This window comes from Alligator sinensis, unplaced genomic scaffold (assembly GCF_000455745.1).
Source record: "Alligator sinensis unplaced genomic scaffold, ASM45574v1 scaffold387_1, whole genome shotgun sequence".
Classification (NCBI taxonomy): Eukaryota; Metazoa; Chordata; order Crocodylia; family Alligatoridae; genus Alligator; species Alligator sinensis.
Window position 1 is genome coordinate 1,231,444 of NW_005842196.1, and position 15,580 is coordinate 1,247,023.

Genomic DNA, 15,580 nt, shown 5'->3' on the forward strand with positions numbered 1-15,580 from the left:
CACTATCATATAGTCCCTCAGCTCCATTCCCTTGTCAGTGGCATGAAGACATGAAGATGCAGCCTGATCAGGTCACACTACTATAAACTGGGGCTCGTACCCTCAACACACTTCCCCATTACCAAAACTCATTCCCATGCAACCTCCAGCTTGTACAGTCAGACTGTCAGCACCATTCAGAGCTTTCCCAAGAGGAACAGGGAAAGGGAGGGGGAGGGGGAAGCAGGGGGTGATAGAGACTGCAAGTGAGGCACATGGGACGGGGAGTGGTGAAGAAACTGAAAAACAAGTTTAAAAAGAGCCCTGCAGCCCCTGAGAAGGGGAAGGGTCCACATGGAAAATCTTCAACTCGGAGGAAAAAAAATCCCTTTAAATAAAAACAGAGCTGCTGCCAAGAGCAATTGCTTTGAATGAGCCTGGATAGAGACAATTAGCTTTAGCACTACATGAGCAAAAGCCGGGGCGGCTGCTATACCACTGTTCCCCCCCCGCTTCGGTACTGTGGTTTGGGCTCCAGTCTGCTTGGCTGGTGCTACCTTGCTCAAGCTGGCATCAGTTCCAGTGTCGGTGGCAGCTACAGCCTTGTCTTAGCCATGGTGGAGCGGAGTTGCAGCGTTCCTTCAGCCCAGGATCCAGGGTACTGGCGCATCTTCTGCCACAGGCTCACCTCTTCCCCTGTGGAGTCCATCCAGTCCACCACCTGGCCATTACTCATGCCTGAGAGAAGAGGCAGCAGACACTAGTTTCTGCAAGGGACAGCCGCATTTCCAAGCCCACAGTGTGCCCCCTCAGCTCAACAGAACAGCCTGCTCTGGCCACAGGAGGGGGTGCTGGAACTGGCCAGTGACTGCAGCACTGAGAGGAAGCAGTTCCCAAGGGATTTCCAAACAGTATGGGTGCCAAGTACAAAAAGGAAGAGGAAAAGACAAAGCAGGAGGAGACCCACGTAATAGGGCCAGGTTACAGAGGTCGCAGAGCTGATCTGCCAGTAACAACCTGCATAAGGGGCAGGAGACAGCCACACAAGCAGCAGCGATGTGTAGGGGATGCAACGGGAGTGCTGGTGCACCCTGTCAGGCCACGCTCCCCATTTAGGCAACAGGCAGGGTGGCAGGCTTAAGTGCCACTGCCCCCCCTGCAAGCACCAGCCAGGAAGAGGGGCCCCCAGCAAAAGTGACTGTGCCACTTCCAGAAGTGGCTGCAGGACTTCTGTAAGCAGCGTGGCCGCTTTTTTGGCGAGTGAGATCGGCTGCGGGGAACCCCCCAACGCTCGCTTACTCAAGAGGCACCAGTCACCCATGCACACAGGGATTGGGACCACAGAACTCACCATTCCCAATTCCAAGTCTGACTCCTCCCAGGAAGTCATTGCTGGCCAATGGCTCACGGTCCCAGACAGTCAACTCCAGACAGATGTGCTGCAAGTCCTCTGGGTTGATGCGATTGTACACAAAGGTGTGGTTGTAGTGAGGGTTCAAGGTCTTCTTTGCTACAGGTGTCTTCCTCTTGGTGCCCTTGTTTCGGTGTGGCAGCAGGTAGCTGTGGGAAGAGGTCCTTACTGTCAGTAATCCCCACAGACAAAATGCTCTTAAAACTGCAGACGTGGGCGAGTTAGACTTTTGTGCAGTGTTACACAAGCTTTATCACATTGCATGGCAGGGAAGACTGCAGCTAAAACATGAGGCTTGAGCACATCACCAAGCAGAGGATGGCACCTTGAGGGGACTTTGAAACAGAATGGGGAAGACAGACCAGGGTGGCTCAGGATACTGTAATAGGCTGTGGGGGCTCCTTTGAAACTAAGCCACTCCCCTTTCCACAGCAGGTATCAGGTCTTCTCAATATCTGTAGTGTGCCCAAGTGTGACAGAACTTCAGTTCCAAGTGGAGCCAAGTATGCAGAGTCCTGGGCAGCAACAGTGTGAATGGCCAGACAAAATTACTGGTTAGTTCTGTGATCTCAGGGAAGACATTTTCATTGCAACTCCCAACAGATGAGCCCATTCTGGGGTGTGGTTCCCTTGGCTTCTATCCAGGTCAGCAAGAAGAATGAACTTCCCCTCTTCCCTTCTGGAATGACCCGTCCCTGGCTGGCACTTGCAGGAATCTGACAGAGCTGCTGACCTTGCTGGGTGCAGCTTCTGGACAAACTGAAGACTCAAGAAGCACTGAATACCTACAGCTCTACCTAGAGCCCATGGAAGTGAGCTAGGGCAGACATGTCACTTCAGTGCACAAAAGGTGGTGGTCAGAGCATAGGTCTGTCAGGGTGACCACACAGCCCTTTCCCGAGCCCAGGCCAGAGGAGAACGGACCTATTTTCCTAGACCTGAGCTGCTCCTCCCCCAAACAATATCCAGGTTGTGGTACCTGGAGGAAGTTGCCTTTGTGTTTAGGTCACTTATAGCCTCCCTCCAGTTCCCCAGTGCTTAGCATAGTACTAGTACTCACCCTTTGACAAAGCTATCAGAGGTCCCACCAGATTTAGCAGCTGTCAAGTTCTTGGCTTCCTTGATCCAGACTTGAAGTTCTCCCCCTTCCTCCCATTTGCCTGGAAGAGAAAAATCACACAGTCCAAATGTGCAGTTTCAAGAAACTGCACATTTTCAACCAGTTTCTCCCCAAAACACACCTACAGAAGGGCAAAGCCTGGCCTACACTATTCTTCTCTGTAAGAGACCCAGGTCCCAGCATGAGACATTCCATCTGCCTCTGGAACCACTAACCAGTGTGCCATGCTGAGGCCTGGTCTTAGAGGAACTAATCTACATTTCAAGACTGGCAATGCAGCATTCTGCAGGGAAGAGATTCGATAACCCTGTTCTATTTGATGCCAAAGCTTTGCTGCAGTCAGAAGTCCATTACTGATTATTCCATGTCTAGACAGAAAGGAAAATATAAACTACAGCAATGCCAGTACAGCCAGTGGCTTACATTCCAGGCACCATTTTCTTGCTAGAGCTGCTTGGCTGAGCAACTGCTTAGGTTCCTCCACACAAGTGTGGATAGTTCAATGTTTCTGAAGGAATGCTGTGCGTCTGCATACTGGAATTCCACAATGGAGAACAGTTTACATAGCATCTGTGCCACGCTGTTTTGGGGGGTTTTTTGATGCATTACATTAACAGCTTAGTTTTAGAGCTCAGACAGATACTCACCCTTTCTGCTAGTGCTTGCTCCCAAGTGTTTGGCAGATGGGATGTATTTCATGGAAACAACCAGCTCACCTTTATACTGTGGGGAACTGGAGTCAGCACCAGCCTGGAAGATGGGTAAGTCGGGTCACTCAACATTTACTAGGGAAGGATAATGCTAAGTAACATGCACTAAAGAAAGGCTGTCCAACTTGTAAGTGACTGGGGCTGCACAGGCCAGGGCCCTCAACAGTATAAACTGAGGGCCCAACAGGGCCACCGCCATGTGGGCAGCCCCCCTCTCTGATGTGCATGGGAAGCCCCCCCCCCACTGCTACACTGGGCAGGATGGGCAGTGCCCTCCCATAGCTCACCAGCTGTGAGCTCCCCCATCAATGCAAGCTGGACCACTCTGCCTAAACATGTGGGGAGCCACAGGAAGCAGAAGCTGAAGGAGGGAGTGGAAACCTGGAGACCCCAGCTGCAGGAGCAGCCAGAAGAACAGGGAGTGGCAGCCTAGTAGGAGTATGGAGGCTGCGGATTAAGCCCTCATGGGCTGCATGCAGCCCCTAGGCCACCAGTTAAACATCCTTTAGTGTAAGGCTGCCCAAGAGTTCATTAAGTACAACTGTGCTGAGTCAGGGCACGGCCTAACAAGTATACAGGCTAAGTGTCTGGGCTGCTTCCTGCTCATAAAACATTCTAGCAGGCTGGCCGACATGAATGGTTTGACTCATCATAAATTGGCGTGCATGCTCCTATCCTAAACTGAAACTACTTCTATAGTTTCATTCAGGGGTTTGCTGCCCTGATCTTAAAATTTTCACTAGCTGCAGGATAGGAACAGACCTATAAAAACACCAGATTCAGCTACATCACAGCAGGCTCTTGCCTCCTTCTGAAGTGGTATAAATGAGGAGCAAACAAACCTGGTTCTACTGTATTTGGCTCAGAGATAGTACCTGCTCAAGTGGCAAGACCCCAGGAACATATTTTGGTTAAAACTTCATCCATTTGGGAAAGAGATTCAGTGAAGCCAGCACAAAGTAGGACCTAACCTGGTCTTACTACACATGCTACCGCCACCCAAACATTCTCTTGGGTGTGGAAGTTGCCAGAAGTCCCCTAACAGCAAGAAGCCTCCAGCTCCAGAAGAACAACTGCAGACAGCCAGGGGCTTTGCTTCTACTGCCTGTGCAAACATGAGTTTGCAGTGAAAATGAGAGCAGCCTTTCCATCATCATTCCATGCACCTGGGCTAGATCCAAGTAGTTTCTATGGAACTGTCTCCCATTTAACTGGGTTGAATCGGACTCTTCACTACTGGAACATTTCATAGGGAAATGCTCCTATCCTGGAGCTCCTCTGGAATGGTGAATTTCTGAACGATGATGCCCAAGCAAGGACACTTTACAGTGGCAGAAACACTCATTGTGTTGGCACAGGAGTTGGGGCGAGGGGGAGGGTAGACAAACACTAAGCAGGACTGAGAAAGCCAACTGGTTTATCAAGTCCAGATCTCTGAAGGTTGGTCTTCAAGACCAGGATCCTACTGTGACACACTTGGAAGTTGACAAGTTCCCATTATCCCCTGCTAGCAAGGTTCTTTTCCATATGCGTGAATGGCTTGAAGCACAAGTGATTTGTCCAACCATAGCACAAGACCTCAGCCCTCTGCATTCTGTTTTGGGTCCTAGTCATTTAGCAGTGACTGGAAAGGAGAAATGAAGGAAAGGCAGTACCTCCTATCCAGAAGCACTGGCCAAACAAGGCAAGAGCACTGGCTGTGGGGAGCACTTCCTTGTTGGGGGTGCTGGAGGAATGGGAGGCACAGGAGATTACTTGGGCATGCAGATGCATCCATACCTTGCCATGCAGGGGGAGACACTCTTCCAAGTGGCTCTCAAAGTTCCAGGAATTCATTGGGATCTCCACTTCCCCCAGGAAGGTGTTTCGGCCAAAGCGATCATGGTGCCAGACTGAGAACTGCAAGGTCCTTCCGAGGAGGAGGGACTTGTTAATCTCATACTGTGAAAAGGTAAGAATAGACACAGGAAAGCAGGTGATGACTTCCGGGGCAGCTACAACCATTCCTGATGCTATCAACATTAAAAAGATGCCATAGTTGGCAACAAAGCTTTCCACCCCCCTCCTGGGATGCTACATGGTACATACGGGTATTGCAGCCTTCTGCTGTGAGGAGGATGCCAAGCTAAGCTACCCAACTGCACTCCAGGAGTCCAGCCTCACAGACCCAGCACATACTTTTCAACAACAGCAAGGGTGAGACTGCAGCTCAGTGGGAGAAAAGCAATTTGGGTCCAGGTAGGAAGCTCTGAGTTTTCAATGAATCCAATACTGACATTAAGATGCAAGGTTAAAACACCTGCTCCACGCTGACCCAGACACCCGTGCTTTCTGTGTGGGAGCTAGTGGGTAGAGAAGCTCCCTCACCCCAAACCCAGTCAGTCACCGTGCCAGGAAGCCCCAGACTCCTTTAAAGGGGCTTCCCACTAGGAAAGAAGTCTGCATACTGGCAAGAACTTTGCTTACTCAATGTTTGTGCACAAAGTCTTGACCTCAGGTAGTCACAATGCAACAGAAGTGGAAGCCACGGGAAGCCTCTGCACTTCCTAGGACCATTTCCTTTCTGGATTTCCAAGCCAGAGCCAGTTCTCTCTGCTGCTAGCATTTGGGGATGGGGAGCATCCATCCCTTCCCAGCCCCCGCTGCCTTTTCTGCATCACATCAGCTGCAGTAGGGACTGAATGGAGTGTGCAGTGGCAGCAGGGAGGGGCTCATTGGAAAAGAGTTTTTCAGGGACAGGAGGCAGTTCTGAAATGTATCCCCGCCTTCAACAATGGCACGAGGCACCTAGAGGAAGCCAGAGTATGAAAACAGAGGCCTGGGCTGGGAGGTCGTGAGCAACAGGCACAGCTTCAGGCTCTGACAGTGTACATCCATATTGCTATGGCAACAGGAGCAATAAAACCACAATGCCTATAGCAGGATGGACTTGCTGAGATTTTTTCCCCCCCAGTTGTCCCTGTCCCAGTTCCAGGCCTCTGAGAATAGAACTTTCTACAGGATCTTCACACTATAACCAGAGCACTACACAGAAGGTCAGCACCAGCAGCTCCCTTCCCACAGCTCCCTCTAGGACTGTTTTAACTCCCCCCTGAAATGAAAGGATCCAGTGAGTGAGCAAAGGGACCCAGGGGATGGATGCCTCAAGAGGCAGTGGGGCCAAGAGAAGTTTTCCCTCATTGCATCTCAATCTGGACCATGCAGCTGCCTCATCCTGTGAGCTTTTGACCAAGTTCTCCAGAGCATGCAGAAGACAATACACCCCCAGTCCCACCTGCTCACCTTGAGGTATTCATTGTACAGGGGATTCACAGTGTTGCGTTTGATGGTTGTCTTGCGCTTGCCTTGCCGGGATTTGTCAGGCAGGAGGTAAGTCTTCACATAGCTGAAGGGGAAGAGTAGGCAGTGAACCCCATGTCCTAGGGTTCTTCCTCCAGGACTAATACGTTGCCCCTGCTTCTGCCCACCTGACACAAAGCCGGCCTCCTTCCTCCACCATCCCCATCAGGCAGGAACACTGTTCAGCTCATGTTTCTTTTCCCAGGCTCATTCCTGTCCTGTGCCTGCCATACTGCACAGAGCCAGGCCCTGCACCCAGCCCCTGCATCAGGCAGCCCTCCCCAGCCCCAAGCCTGCTCTCTCAGGTCTCACGGATTGGAGCGCTTCTTGGCCTCATCAGCATAGGCCAACTGGCGACACTCCTTCACATTGATGAGAAGGGTCTGTGTCTGCAGCTCATAGCTCAGAGAGAAGGCGATTTCTCCTGTGACAGAGACACTGCCGAAGTCACCAGCCTCACTGTAAAGGCTAACCATGCTCCCCAGTGTGCTCTGAAAGACAGACATGGCAACCCTAAGCCACTGCCCAGGGCTGCTTCAGGCAGCAGTCTGCTCCCCTCTCACTTCCCCCATACCAACACCCCACCAGCAAACTGTTTCCAGCCTCCTCACTGCAGCAGATCCTAGCACTGAAGGATCTGCCCTGTCCCTCTTATCTCCATCTTATTTTCTTGCCCAAAGAAAGGACTTCTTCCCTGTTCCACAGTCAGTCTCCTGTTATAACAGAGTGCTTTTCACTCAAAAGGCCCTTAAAAGCTTCAGACACCCTTTCAAGTATTATGGGATGGAAGCAAAGCAATTCAAGTTTGAGTTACAAGTCACTGGAAGGGCTGGGCATGGCACATTGGGCTTTGAACACAAGAGTACTGCCTCCTTGCATGGAAGTATTTCTGCCTGCAGCCCTAAGAAGTGCAGGGCAGCAGGGCCTTGGAGACTCACCGAAGAAGTGCCACTGCGTATGCTGTTCCTGGCTGTCCTCCGGCGATGAATCTCAACCAGGTTGTCAATGTCTTCCTCCACCTCATCCTATAATAAGGGACAAAACCATCCAGACAAGTAGAAAAACACCAGTTCTTATGGAAGCAGCCACAGCCACTGAGGGTCTTTATCCAGTACACCTCATATCAGGGAAAATGCCTCTGTTTGGCAGGGAACAGGAGACAGAGAAGAGCAGATGATTAGAATACAAATTCTACCCTCATAGCCTCTGAAGTGAGAGCTTTACATGGCAACTCGAGAGAATTAAAGCCATTTCCAGCTTCACCTACAAGTCAATTCAGTTGCACACTGCAGTTCTGCTGGTTGAGATGGAAGGAGGCTGTAGAATAGGAGAGTGACTCCACTCCAGTCCCAGGGTCCACAGAGGATAGTAGAGTTCAGGGGACACTACCCTACTTTAAGCAAAACAGGTTGACCATACAGAGTGAGATGACCTCACCATTTCAGTGTTGAGACCTGGAACAGACTTGCTTCTATCTCCCAAAGAGCCAGTCTCACGTCCCATGTCCTCTGGACGCAGATCAATCACTGACTTGGTGTAGTCTGTGACGAAGACAGGAAAAGGAGAATACAGTCCACATGTCTCCCATCCAAAGGTCACAACATTTTGAGCTGGTCTTGTGCTCAATCAGTCACTGATACAGGCATGTTCCATAGCAGCACTGCTCCCTTTTTACAGAGGAAACTGAGCCAGAGGGGAAGAAGTATCCCAGTAAGCAGCAGAGGTAGGAATAGAAGCCAGATATCCAGGAAGAGAGCCCAACAGTACTAAGCCCCTCCTACTTTGAAAGATGCCTTACCTGCAGGCCTTAAAATCCTCCTGGGATTCTTCTTAAATATGGTTTCATTCTCATCTGCAGAAACTCCACTTTGGCTTTCCAAATGCACTTCCTAGGAAGGAACCCCCCCACCCCACCAGACTGTTCAGAGAGGAGGAATGTGGCTTTGCAGAGCTCCTGACCCCAGACCCTCCAAACAGGGGAACTCAACTGCTCTAGCAGGAGTAAACAGTGCATACATTTTCCAAGTCAGAGGGATGAGCATCTCTGGAGTGGATAGGGACTGTTAAAGTGGATACACTGGACCCTGCGGGTCCTGGGGTTTGCTTTCCCTCCTGGAGCGAGGCAGCTTTATCCAAAGAATTTCTCCTGCCAACAATACAAAGAAAAGTCAGTCTTGGTCTGTCTCTCTCTCTCTCTCTATATATATATATATATATATATAGCATGGGAGCTTCTTGCCAGGGGAGACAGGAAATGCTGCCTAGTGACCATGAAGTTATTGACTGAGTACTTCCTTCCCTCAACAGCACTGAAAACAGCCCTCAAGCAAGACTGCTTAGCTGTGATGCTTCAATGTTGCATGCTGGTCAGGTTAAGTGAAGGAGCTTAGGGCCCTTATCTACCCAGTTAGCTTTACTGCTGCAATGCGCGTCACAGACAGACTCGATGTACTTACTACTTAACAGCAGTGCTACTGCAAACAGCACAGAATACACCTTTGTCCTCCCATAGCAAGACTAGAACTCTAGGCCCCTCAGGGTGCCTTGGTGCTCTGCAGGCCCTAAGACACCAGCCAGTTCTGGACACAGAAGTAGCTTCCCAAGAACATTGGACATGAAGCAGAGGCTGGTTCATGGCTTGCTTTCAGACATACCCCAAGACTAGCTATTTCTGAAGAAATGAGCTTCTCTCCTACCTCAAACTGAATGGATTCTCTAAACTGCCATTTGAATAGGTGGAGGGAAGTATCAGCAGAGGAGACAACCCAGGAGCTGGGAAGAGGACATACGCAATCCCTCCCAGGGCACCATTTCTGAGCCAGTCTCAAGGGTCCTGGAACCTCACCAGCTTATTTCTTATACAAGTCCCATTGCCCTCTAACAATGACCTTCAGGCCTGACTACTGGCACTCCCCTGCTACAGCACAGGTACCAGATCTTCTAACCTGGAGCTGGCAGCCATGCCAGTGGAGCCAGGTCTGTACCCATCCAGGCTCATGTTTTCCATGGACTCCGTATCACTCTTTGCATCTCGTGGAACCGAGGCTTCAGAAGGCAAACTGAAGAGACAAGATTTATGTCTGTCAACTGGCAGGGAGGATCACTCATCTGCAGCACAAGAGGCAACCCCCACCAAGACACAGAAAGAGGGGGGCTGGGCTGCCAGCCAGTAGCTTATTAGTCACATCAGTGCTGCTCCCTCCCTCCCCAGGGTCTGGGGGAGGACACTAGATACTGACCACAGAGAGATTAAGGGGGCTCAAGCCACAGCTTATAAAACAGTAGATTTGCCATTAAAAAGCAATAGATACAATAAAATCCATCTGAATTGGCCACTATAATGATCACAAAAAGCTAGGTTGGTTTGGAGATCTGCTGAAGTCCTTGGGAAGGCTCCCCTGGAGGGATGAGGTGTGAGAGAAGTCAGTCACCAGTGACAAAGCTTAATGTTTAACAGTATCCAAGAGATCCCTGAAAGTGAGTATCAAGAAGCAGAGGCAGCTTCCAAAAGGCAGTATCTACTTCCAGCGCACCCCAGGTACCTTACAGATACACTCCCATAACTGAAGTCATTAGACTAAAACACATCTCCAATGGTTGATTCCTTCAGGGGCAGATCACAGCTGAGCTCCAAGCCATGTGATCAAGGGTCTCTTGTGAATGGGGTGGTATGAAGCTACTTCAAAGCAGGGAGAAATGACAGAGAAACGAGTCTATGGTTGCCTGGTTGTGCCTGCATCCCACATACCAAGGAAGGCAACACCAGTGGATGGGCCTGCCTGAAGGAACAGGGCTGAACCAATGGATAAAGTGTACCCCTTCTTCAATCCAAAGCTCTGCCAATCTTGGAGAAGATATTGGAGAAGACAAGTCAGGGCCAGGAAAGTCTGGAACTACAGCCTCCCATACCAGTGGTAAGGCAACCCAAAGCATCAAATTTTAAGCAAAGAAAAGAGCTTCTGCAGTCATGTGTTTGCTAAGGCTTAGGTTCTATTATTATTTCTAGTATCAGTCACCCCCCCCTGAATCAAAGCCAATGCTACCTTCTGCTACTGTCAAGGCTCTCTTCCCTGAAGACACTAGCCCTTATTATCCCACTGTACTGCTCCATGCACATGGAATGCAAGCTAAGCTGGGATGCAATTCCCAGGTACCAGGGAAACAAGAGGGTGGGAAAGCAGGTACATAGGAAAATTATTGAGCTGAAAAGTGCCCTCTCTCCCGGTTAGGAGAAACAGGGACTTTTGCAGAGCTGACATGGCCTCACCTTGGTCCCTTCCGTCTGTCCTGGGGACTCTTCTGCCGGGTGCCGGGGGAGTTCTTGGGATCAGCCCGCTGTGCCTGATGGAGAAGCGTTTGCCCCACAGTCTCCCTTTTGCTAGCTGAGAGAGAGAAGGAGGGACACCAGGCTGACCCCAAAGCTGCCTAGAGACCTCCCACATCCAAACCCATCATCACTCAGGAGCACCCAAACAAGAATCCCCCATTCAAAATTGGAGGGCCCTCAAAGGGTAAGAGAGGAGTCATTTGCAGGGTTACACTGCACAGCCTGTTACTCAGCCCACATTAATGCTCTCCAACATGGACCTCTCCCCTCACCAGCGTGACTGCACCTACCTGCAGGTTTGTGCCTAAGAGACAATCGCACTACGTCACTCCCTGGCCTGTTTGCAAAGCGATTGACCCTCTGGTCATAAAACCAGTCGCCAGTTGCCTTCTTCAGCTCTCTGCCAGGGGAAAGGGGAAGTTAGAGGCTGCTCTTACCATACACAAAGGTCAGCACTCTGCCCCATCACTCTACCAGCCCAAAAGGGAACATTTAGGCAGCAAAGTCAAGAAGCACAGAGACAAGATCCCAGTCCTATGAGGCTGACATGCTAGCTTACACAGCTTATGGACTCAACTGCCCCAGAGCCAAGAGGCCAGGGTCAGCCCCAGCAGAGTCAGCTAAAGTCACAGCCTTCATAGAGAGACTAGAATAAGCAGATTTTGGGTGCAAAAGCTGCATGAGACTCTCCCAAGGAGCTGCAGCAGAAGAAGCTGTGGGGCAAGCCACAGGAGAGAGAGGAGCAGTCACAAGGAAAAGGAGACATAGAGGGTAAGGCAGGGGAAAGGAGAAGTTTGCATCCTGCTTGTGAGGAGCAAGTGGGGGACACAAGCATGGTCTGGACAACATGGGACTATGAAGTCCAAGCCAAGGAAAGAAAGGAACAAGCCAAGACAGGACAGAGCCAAGACTCCTGGCAGAGGAAGTGGAGAAGGGCAGGTTCTAGAGACAGAGGAAGCCATGAGGACTTTGTTGCATACAGGAGGAAGAGGAGGAGGGGTGTCTGTCGTGGCACTGGGGTTACAAGCCTGGATGGCCACTGGTGAGGAGGGAATAGGCAAGGAGACAGCAGTGGTCAGGGCTCTGAAGTGCTCAGCACAGCCCCCTCACAGGCTCACACTCACGCCTCCTTGATGCAGACTTTGCAACGCCAGGTGCTGTTGATGCTGTAGGAGCGGCAGTCCCGACACACCAGGTGGTTGCAGCCACGGCAGGTATTGGCCTTGGGGCTCACTCGGCCCAGACTCTGCTGGCACCGGGCACAGGTCCGCTCGCTATAGCGCTGGCTACTCCTCTTGGCCCCTTTGCGCCGGATCTCCAGCAGCTCATTCTTCAGCCGCCTGCTCAAACCCAAAAGCCAGGAACAGTTAAAACTCAGAGAGAAAACCCCATGACACCAGTTGATACAACCTCTTCCTTGAAAACCAGCTTGAGCAAAGCTGTGCTGCCTACCCCATTCACCCTCACCCAGGAGGGTGGACACACAGCACATCATGCCCAGTTGCATGATTCCTGACCCACTCTACCTTGCCATTGTTGGCAAAACCTAACAGAGCAGGAACTGAAGGGGGAGACTGAAGGACAAGTTCTGCATCCCCTCCATGCTCTCACCTGATCCGCCTCTCTTCAGCTTTCCGCAGTTCCTCATCCCGTTGCAGGACCTGCAGGATCAAATCCCTCTCCGTGTCCAACAGGAAAGACAGGTCAACAGCCTCCGACATGGCTTCTCTGGAGCCGCCCACCCTTTTTTAAAGCAGGTGGCCTCCTCCAAGCTAGAAGCAAATGAGCAAGTTCATAAAGTCAAGTGCTGCACTGCTGCATGCCTCTAGCACACTGCACTGGTCTGAGAAGAGACCCTCCCCAAATCCCCAAATGCAGTCAAATTGACCCAGTATTTATCATAGGTTTGGCCCTGCAGTTCCTTCACCTCATAGCAAGTCTGCCTACACAGGAGTCTATGTTGCTACATGCATCAGGCTCTGAAGCACAGCCAGCTTCATCTCCTCCCCTTCCATTCCTGGGGCACTGCCTCTGCTGCCCTCTCAGCTACCTAGGAGGCACATCGGTGTGTTCTGGCACTCCAGTACTTTGCACGTGCTTTAACACACCCTTGGGGGAGCATTAGGCAGTTATGTCAATTCACCAACAGGCTTAAGGGGGGGGGGGGGGGGGGGGGGGAGGGAGAGCAGGAGTAGGACGGAATAGATTTTAGAATTGGCACTGCCCCTCCTCTTTCTAGCAGCTTGAAAGTGCCTGGATAGTTATGACTTTCTAAGCTTCTGATCTTCCCATACCTGAAGAAGCTACTGTGCATCTACTGAACTAGCAGTAGGTAGCTACTTCTAGCCTGTAGATTTTAGCCCATGAGGGTTCTCCCTTTGGCCCCACTGATGGGCAGGACTTGGGAGATTTAAAAATAAAACAAATCTGCTCCATCCAGAAGCTGCAGAGGCAGCAAAGAGTTGCTTGTGCTTTATAACAGACTATCTACAAAGCTTGCCTTTATCAAGTTGCTTTCATTCCCAGAGCAGCACAATATATCAGACACACTGCACAGAAGGAGCAAGCCAGGAAGAGCTTTTAGAAGCATCCGTCTCCCTTAGGCTCTGAAGTACACACACATCACAACCCATTACATCGAAAAGCAGCGCTGCCACTACGTTTGTCAGTCTTAACTGAATCACTTCCTGAACTGAGCTCCTGCTGTTCACAGAGCATTGCTTTCAAGTACAACCAGCAGAAAGTTTGCCCTTCTGCAATGCTGTCCAGAAGGGACCTTCCTGCTTCCTAAATGATACCACAGCCATGGCTATGGTTACAGACCTGCTGAGATTCCACAGGGCAACAGGGATTAGAAGTCACTGGAACAGGAGGCGAGTGCCTCAGGAGGCAAGTCTTGTTTTAAGACACATTAAATTTAGCACCCTCTCTTTTTTTCTTTTTTAAAGGGCCAGCATGAGATACAGCAGAGGCTTGGTAACAGCACAAAGTAAAAAGTAAACCCACTGTTGAGGACTGTTGTTCTCATGAACACCAAGCAAAACTAAGTTGTCGTGTTAGAGTTTGCAAAAGCTTCTGAACTGCAGTTTACATATGGTGTGTGTATAAAGAATCAACTCCCATGAACACCCCTGCCTCATAATCCTTTAGGGTACCCTTAAAGTTTCTAGTTCAATTTTCTCTTACTTTTAACTAAACAGCCACTGTCTCCTAAACAACTGATTCTGGCTCATTCCCCCCTCCCCATTTTCAGTCTAAGCAATATTCTAAAAAAAAATTAAAAAAAACAAATGTACTATGGGACTAGGTTCAGAATTAAAAACCCAATTTAACCTGGAAGTTTTGCCTCCCCTATTATTTCCAAGTTAAAACAAAAAATAATTATTTAAAAAACCCCACTGAAATCACAAGAAATATTATCCGAGTTTTAAAGAACTCTCCGACAGTTTAGACGATTATGCTAATGTATGTGACAAATAGAAAATAAAATGGATAATTGTATTATTGTTCTTGTGGAATAAGATGCAAAACAGAAAATAAACACATCTACATTTAAAGTTAAATAATCACACATCAGGTGCTCTTCACTCAGGCTGCTAAATTTAACAGGAGTTTTAAAACTGACCATATTTCTTTAAAACAGCCTTGTTCTACTAATATGGACCAAAATTAAAAACCATTTCATAAAGAATAAAAGACTAGACCTAGAAACATAATAAGAACAGGAAAGAACTAGCTGGTATACTAAATAAATCTATTCCAGCAGTTTCTTCAAAGTCTTTCTGAAATAATCCCACATCCAGGAATGAGCCTCTAAAGTGCGTTCCATACAGCCCCTCTATCATCAAGTCTGTTACCACAGTAAGCAAAATTGAGCAGTGTTTTCTACTCATAGATTCATAGATGTTAGGGTCGGAAGGGACCTCAATAGATCATCGAGTCCGACCCCCTGCATAGGCAAGAAAGAGTGCTGGGTTCAGATGACCCCAGCGAGATACCCATCTAACCTCCTCTTGAAGACCCCCAGGGTAGCAGAGAGCACCACCTCCCTTGGGAGCCCATTCCAGATTTTGGCCACTCTAACTGTGAAGAAGTTCTTCCTAATGTCCAGTCTAAATCTGCTCTCTGCTGGGTTATGGCCATTATTTCTTGTAATCCCCAGGGGCGCCTTGGGGAGTAAAGCCTCACCAATTCCCTTCTGTGCCCCCGTGATGAACTCATAGGCAGCCACAAGGTCGCCTCTCAACCTTCTCTTGCAGAGGCTGAAGAGGTCCAGGTACCCTAGTCTCCCCTCATAGGGCTTGGCCTGCAAGCCCTTAAGCATACAAACGGCCCTTCTCTGGACCCTCTCCAGGTTATCCACATCCTTCTTGAAGTGCGGCGCCCAAAATTGCACGCAGTATTCCAACTGCGGTCTGACCAGCGCCCCATAGAGGGGAATTATCACCTCCTTGGTTCTGTTCATCATGCATCTGCTGATGCACGATAAAGTGCCATTAGCTTTTCAGATGACTTCGTCACACTGATGACTCATGTTCATCTTGGAGTCCACTAGGACTCGAAGATCCCTTTCCGCTTCCGTGCCACCAAGCAGGTCATTTCCTAGGCAGTAGGTATGCTGGACATTTTTCCTCCCTAGGTGCAGCACTTTGCATTTCTCCTTGTTGAATTGCATTCTGTTGTTTTCTGCCCAT

The 15,580-nt window shown here is 49.8% G+C and overlaps 1 protein-coding gene across 5 annotated transcripts in view; it reads right to left on the reverse strand.

The window, feature by feature from the left end:
* Nucleotides 1-6: 6 nt before the first annotated feature.
* The window catches only part of SYTL4 (synaptotagmin like 4), a 27,421-nt gene continuing 11,847 nt past the window's right edge, over nt 7-15,580 (reverse strand). For all 5 annotated transcript variants that reach the window (XM_014521252.2, XM_025207462.1, XM_014521253.2 and 2 more), the window contains exons 2-17: nt 12,498-12,658; nt 12,011-12,226; nt 11,177-11,286; nt 10,827-10,941; nt 9,505-9,618; nt 8,576-8,705; nt 8,358-8,448; nt 7,997-8,100; nt 7,498-7,584; nt 6,872-7,050; nt 6,503-6,605; nt 5,000-5,161; nt 3,158-3,260; nt 2,451-2,550; nt 1,331-1,539; nt 7-717 (exon numbers count right to left, since the gene is read on the reverse strand). In XM_014521252.2, coding sequence (XP_014376738.1) covers nt 575-717; nt 1,331-1,539; nt 2,451-2,550; nt 3,158-3,260; nt 5,000-5,161; nt 6,503-6,605; nt 6,872-7,050; nt 7,498-7,584; nt 7,997-8,100; nt 8,358-8,448; nt 8,576-8,705; nt 9,505-9,618; nt 10,827-10,941; nt 11,177-11,286; nt 12,011-12,226; nt 12,498-12,607 — 2,076 coding nt within the window. In that variant the 5' untranslated portion in view covers nt 12,608-12,658 and the 3' untranslated portion in view covers nt 7-574. The remainder of the gene's footprint in view (nt 718-1,330; nt 1,540-2,450; nt 2,551-3,157; nt 3,261-4,999; nt 5,162-6,502; nt 6,606-6,871; nt 7,051-7,497; nt 7,585-7,996; nt 8,101-8,357; nt 8,449-8,575; nt 8,706-9,504; nt 9,619-10,826; nt 10,942-11,176; nt 11,287-12,010; nt 12,227-12,497; nt 12,659-15,580) is intronic.